This window comes from Barbus barbus, assembly GCF_936440315.1.
Source record: "Barbus barbus genome assembly, chromosome: 17".
Classification (NCBI taxonomy): Eukaryota; Metazoa; Chordata; class Actinopteri; order Cypriniformes; family Cyprinidae; genus Barbus; species Barbus barbus.
In genome coordinates, this window is record NC_136745.1 from 22,920,663 (window position 1) to 22,927,170 (window position 6,508).

General features: G+C 36.8%; 1 protein-coding gene across 1 annotated transcript; it reads left to right on the forward strand.

Annotated features, from left to right (window-relative positions):
* The first annotated feature begins 1,652 nt into the window (after window positions 1–1,652).
* LOC306883372 (putative palmitoyltransferase ZDHHC24) lies at window positions 1,653–6,453 on the forward strand. Its single transcript, XM_079438574.1, has 4 exons — window positions 1,653–1,797; window positions 2,003–2,403; window positions 2,546–2,823; window positions 4,683–6,453. Exons 2-4 carry the CDS (start codon window positions 2,099–2,101, stop codon window positions 4,973–4,975), a joined length of 876 nt encoding a protein of 291 aa, XP_079294700.1. The 5' UTR covers window positions 1,653–1,797; window positions 2,003–2,098; the 3' UTR covers window positions 4,976–6,453.
* Window positions 6,454–6,508: the final 55 nt, after the last annotated feature.

A 6,508-nucleotide genomic window follows, 5' to 3' on the forward strand; every position in this document is an offset into this window, starting at 1 on the left:
TGACAAACCCCTGAAAGTACAATTTTTTGCACTTTTTTCCCCTGACAATGCATTTATAATCATGGAAGGCAGGAAGATTTGTGTGTTAGCTTACCCGTATAGTGTGCATGGCTTCGGTGCAGGCCACCATGTCATTGAGCGTGTCCTGTGCTCTCTGAAAGTCCTGCAGCAGCTTTTGGTTCTGAGCCCTGTGCTCCTGCTCACTGATCTCCAACCAGCGGCCCTGCAGCCAGGCAGCCCTGCTCCTATCACTACAAACACATCATAAACTCATTCACGGATGAAAAAACTAAACAAAATGAATACCAGAATCCTCCAAAATCAAGAAGAATCCTCAAAAACAAAATACAATTATTCTGAAAACCTAGAAAATTCAGTTTATCCTATAGGATATTATTATATTATTTATTTATTATTTTTCTTTGATCCTATTTTTTTTTGACGTTACATTTCAGCACAATAATACCACATAACAAATTTAATTTATCCTCAAATTCTGAACTGAACAAATATCGATGTTAAGATGTTTAATGGTTTCTTACAAGCGATTGAAGATCATTCTGGAGCTGCATTCTCCTTTGCTGACTGTATTATTATTAGACAGAGATAACCATGAGTGATGTTAAACACACATACCCAGACTTTTCTCAAAAGAGCAGTTTACTGTCATTTTGTTCCAAATCTGTATGGTTTACTTTGTTGTTATATAGGCCTATATTATTATATTTTTACTAAACAATGAATGCTGGACTATCATTCTATCTACATAGCCTACTACATCTTATACAGGCAATGTTGTTTCTTTCTTATAGGTTTCAAACAACAGGAGGTTGAGAAAATAATGACAGAATAGTCAGTTTGATTTTTTTTACAACCCTTGTGGACAGACAGACAATAGCGCCCTCTCATGGGTTTATACCTTTCTTTGGTGCTTGTCATGGTGCTCCTCCTCACCCTTTGTAAAGGATGTCATTTTAAACTCGCTCTGAATGGCAGTCTGCTCTCTCAACAACCAGCAGTGTGGATTATGAGATTAGGGATTATTAAGAAAAGGGGGTCAAAATGAAAGGGGTGGTCAAAGGAAAATCGTGGTAGTCTGTATTTAAAGATTACGTTTTACTATTAACCTCACGTTGTTTTACAACCTTCGATTATTTCACAGATACCATCGTCACACATAGAGGATTACTCAGAATACATTTTCTGAAATCTCTCCTTCAAACTAAAATTCCAATATTACTTTCAAAAATAAAAATGAAAATAAGACAATGAAAATGCTTGCATATACAGACTTTCAAAAATAAACTTTAATAAAATTCACTGGAATGTGACAACTAGCCCCGGTCTCCCTGTATTGCTTGTCGTCCAGTTCTCAGAAGGACAAGACACTGAAATGCAAAATGAAATTTGTCAGGGAAAGTCTTAAAGCTCATATTTATTTAAATAGTAAATAAAAAAAATATGTTCCACCTCGTATAAATGTGATTTTGATATTATTGTCTTTATACAATATTTGTCTTTTTAAAATATATTTGCACAGTAGTCAGATAGAATTTATAGTAATATATAAGACATGCATTATTTTATTTGCAAGGCGTTACTGTCTCTTATCTCCGTGTGGAACTCTTGTACAGTGTCATGTGTGTTAGAGGGACTGTTTCAGCTGCAACACAGACCTGTCAGTGCCAAATGTTGTTAACCTGCAGCACTAGTTCATTGTTACAGACAACAGCCAGCCAGCAGGGTATCGTTTGTTCCGCATTTATGGTCAAAAAGATATTCAGAATGGAATGACAGGTCAGTATGAATTAATAAAAATAAATCGTCCTAGCATTTTGTAGTTTCGGAACGTTCAATATCAGTTAGACGTGTCCCATTCATTACTAGTTTCAGTTCAACTTTCTATTTGTTGCCGTTTCTGTAAATGTCGTGTAATGAAACAGGCTTTTGAAGGATTTTTAATGCCTTTCTCAATTGGCCATCTGTTTGTTTTTGTGTTCAGATTCGAGCAAACGTGAATCGAGTGGATTTACAGGCAGGAAACAGGTTGAGCAGGTAAGTTAGAGTCTCACGCAGCGGATGATTTAAAGCTGAAGACATGGCACGGTTCATGAGTAGACTATGGTGTAAGGTGGAGTCATCTGGTCGTCATCTGCCTATCGTTCTGAACGCCGTGCTGGTGTTCTCCATCACTGCCGAGGTCAGTTACCTGGTGCTGGTGGAGGCTCCCCTTGAGCCAGAACAGAAGAAGACTGACTGGTCCACCATGTGGAAGGCCCTGCATCTCTTCGCTCAGTACTTCATGTTGGGAAATATAACCTGGAATGCATCGTTGTTTGTCAAAACTAACCCAAGTATTCGAGGAGTGTTTCTTGGAGGGGATACGTTGGGTCAAGGGTGGAGGTATTTGATTTGTTTTGATTGTAAAGTGTTTATTTATCACCTATTTGGGCTCTTATATCATCGTTTGAGCTTTTGTACTGTTCATGAATTCAAGAAGTGTCAGTAAACCATTATAATTTGATATTTTCCTCTTTTATGACAGGTACTGTTACAACTGTGAGATACACACTCCTCCACGATGCTCACACTGCTATGACTGCAACGTGTGTGTACTGCGGCGTGATCACCACTGTGTGTTTTTTGGCCAGTGTGTCGGTTTCCACAATTACCGGTATTTCCTGACCTGTCTGCTCTTCATGTGGGCAGGGCTGCTCTATGCAGTAGTCATGAATGCTGAGGTCTTCATTGTCATCCTGAAGGAGGGTGTAACATTTCACAGCATCATGCTTTTGCTTATGCCCTGGATAATGCTCGTCTCTGGTAAGTATGCGATTTCTAATCAGTGTTTGCTCTGAGAAATAAGTAATGTCATGAGAAGTGAATTTTTCCTCCCATCTTTTGAAATGAGAGTTGAGTGTGCTGTGGAAATAATACTGTAGATTTTATTACTCAAAACTTTCAAAATACTCAGTCTCAACAATAATGATGGTCTGAGGCCAGTGTGAGAGAGTGGTGCTTTGTTGGCTTCACATATTTAATTTGTTAAATTTTTTATACTATACAGTGGTGTGAAAAAGTGTTGGTCCCCTTCCTGATTTTTTTGCATGTTTGTCACACTTTTAAATTTAACAAATTTAAATATTAATCAAAGTAAACACAACATGCAGTTTTTAAATGAAGGTTTTTTTTATAAAGGGAAAACAAAATCCAAACCCACATGGCCCTGTGTGAAAAAGTGAAAAAGCCATTTCTAAAGCTTTGGGACTCCAGAGAACCACAGTGAGAACCGACGACTCATCCAAGAGGTCACAAAAGACCCCACAACAACGTCTAACGAACTGCACTGTCCGGCCATCTGTTCGTGACCTCAAGCTGAAGCGAACTTGGGTTCTGCAGCAGGGCAATGATCCAAAACACACCAGCAAATCCACCTCTGAATGGCTGAAGAAAAACAAAATTAAGACTTTGGAGTGGCCTAGTCAAAGTCCTGACCTGAATCCTATTGAGATGCTGTGGCATGACCTTAAAAAGGCGGTTCATGCTCAAAAACCCCCCAATGTGGCTGAATTACAACAATTCTGCCAAGATGAGTGGGCTAAAATTCCTCCACAGCGCTGTAAGAGACTCATTGTAAGTTATCGCAAACGCTTGATTGCAGTTGTTGCTCCTAAGGGTGGCCCAACCAGTTATTAGGTTTAGGGGGCAAGCACTTTTTCACACAGGGCCATGTGGGTTTGGATTTTGTTTTCCCTTCATAATAAAAAACTTAATTTAAAAACTGCATGTTGTGTTTACCTGTGTTATCTTTGATTAAAATTTAAATTTGTTTGATGATCTGAAACATTAATGTGTGACAAACATGCAAAAAAAAATCAGGAAGGGGCCAACACTTTTTCACACCACTGTATGTGTTGTGATGCCTTGCAAACCTAAATACTGTCTGTAGTGTATTAAACAGAGTACTGTTGTCGAATTGTGCTGAGTTTAATATTCCAACATGGTAATATTATCTTGGCCAACGTTTTTGATATTGCTCAATTATAAGTCGCTTGCATAAACACATCTGCTTATTTAGTAAATGTAAATAACAAAAATTTGGATATTTTAAAAATGCAAGAATGACTTTATAGACTTTGGAATTGGGAAAATGTTATTAATTTTATAAATAATTTAATATTTATATTCAGCAAGGATGCTTTAAATTGATTATAATGTAGCAAAACATATCTATTTTAAATAAATACTTTTTGATCATCAAAGAATCCTAAGTATCATGGTTTACACAAAAATATGAAACCGCACAACTGTTTTCAACATAATAATAAATCTTTTTAAGCAGCAAATCAGCATATTAGAATGATTTCTGAAAGATCATGTGACACTGAAGACTGGAGTTATGGCTACAAAAAATTTAGTTTGGCAATCACAGGAACAAATTACATAAAATTAAAATAGAAAATTGTAACCTTTAATGAAAAAGGTCTTACTGTCCCCACATTTTTGAATAGGTGCAGCTACTACAAGAAATTGTAAACTCTAAGGGCCATAAAGGTTGTGGAAAAATGGTAGTGAAAATTATGATTTTTGGCAAAAAGTAAAATTATACTTAATGTATTATATGACCCCCTTTCAAATTGTAAAACAAATAACCATTAACATCTGTTTTTCTCCAATAACAGGACAGGTGACGGCACGAGCGTTTGCCTTTGCATTCATTGCTGACACTTGTGTAGTGGGATTCCTGTTGGTTGCTGCCTTCCTCTTCTTTCATGTGGCTCTGATGCTGAGGGGACAGACCACACGTGAGTGGTACTCCACACGGCAGCCGTACAACCTAGGAGCGCTGGCCAACATCAGGGAATGCTTGGGCAAGTACTGGTACATCAGCTGGCTCTGTCCTTTGATACCTTCCCCACTGCCTGGAGACGGCATAAACTTCAAGGTGACTGGTTCACTAGAGTCCATGAAGTAGGGTGTGCACTGATAGATATTTTCTCATTGCAATTTTAATACATTGGCCCAGCTGATGCAGAATGAGCCTGAAGCAGCGGTTGCATGCTGTGCTCACACCAAACAATTAGCAGCTCTTACCAGCTATTTTTTTTATCTGAAGAACCAGCAAGACATGCTGATTTCTGATTTCACTTTACAATTGTTTTTGTTTATCAGCAGTCATAAAGTTTTTAATTGGTGTTAATTTGGTGCATGTAAAGTAAATATTAAATTTTTTTCTTACTTGTTCTATTGTGTAATATTTGCTTTTGTGAAGCAAACAAGTTTTTACAAGGGGGAGGTTTTTTTTCTGAGTGAATTGTTTTACTTGCTCTTTTTTTCTTTTCTTTTTTTTTTTACATCCATTAATGTGCCAAATAATCTGTTCAAACAAATGTGAATGTGCTACATGCGAAGCGGTCATTTTCTTTTGTCCTCAGTTATAAAACACAACTTTTTTTTTTTTTTATTGTATGGAACTGAATATTGTTTATCTTAAATCATGTTATATTTGTTATTTTGAATCAGTACCAATGCTTATGCTATCTTTCTTTAAAATAAATGACATTTGGTTTTATTTTTTATCTATTGCAGTGATATTCATTTTTTATATGTTTTAAGGATCACCCAAAAATTAAAATTTGCTGATGATTTACTGTATTTCAGGCCATTCAAATAGAGGAATCTGTTTTTTCACCAGAACAGATTTGGAGAAATTTAGCATTACTTGCTCACCAATGGATCCTCTGCAGTGAATGGGTGCCATCAGAATGAGAGTCACAATAATCCACACGACTCCAGTCCATCAATTAACATCTTGTGAATCAAAAAGATGTGCGTTTGTGAAAAACAAATCAATTTATTGATTGGAGTTTTGTGGATTTTCCTTTTTGGGTGAATTATTCCTTTACATGTCAAAGAACAATTCAGACTGTTGACTGTCACGATGAATTTTCAACACATTTACCAAAATGATTGTCAGAAAACAAATATTTTACTTTAATGTCAATTACCTATAAATTAATCAATAACTACAAAACATAATTTCAGTTATTTTCAGCTATTACTTATTACTTTTTTTACATGTCGATTTAATTTTGTTTAGTGTTAATTGAATGTAATGCAGACATTGCATCACCTACAGTAGAGTTACTGCTACTGCTCCTACTCACGAGGTGTAAAAAAAAAAGTAATTTTAAGAGTTGCTGGCCCTATTTTGTATCCTATTGGTGGAAAGTATCCTAAATACTTTTGAGGTCGGTGTATCTAGCCTTGAACCACTCCTCTGGGCTGGTTAACCCTAGCTGGATAAGGGTGATGTTATTATTGTGAACCCTGCATGAGGGCGCAGTTGTGAGTCTGGGAAGCAGTCCAGCGCCTTGTGGAGGAGGAGAGAGCGCGAGGAAGAGGGACACAGATGGAGATGGATGTGATTAGAATAAACTGAGACGATATGTGAAAACATTTGAATAATTTCGCGCTCAGTGACAGTGGAAGATATTTTCGTTGCATC

What these genes read in the sequence shown, in the direction of transcription:
- LOC306883372 (XM_079438574.1), top strand. Translation starts at nt 2,099, where the DNA reads ATGGCACGGTTCATGAGTAGACTATGGTGTAAGGTGGAGTCATCTGGT. An exon ending in ACGTTGGGTCAAGGGTGGAG is followed by an intron (nt 2,404 to 2,545) that starts GTATTTGATTTG and finishes CTTTTATGACAG; the next exon opens with GTACTGTTACAACTGTGAGA. An exon ending in CTGGATAATGCTCGTCTCTG is followed by an intron (nt 2,824 to 4,682) that starts GTAAGTATGCGA and finishes CTCCAATAACAG; the next exon opens with GACAGGTGACGGCACGAGCG.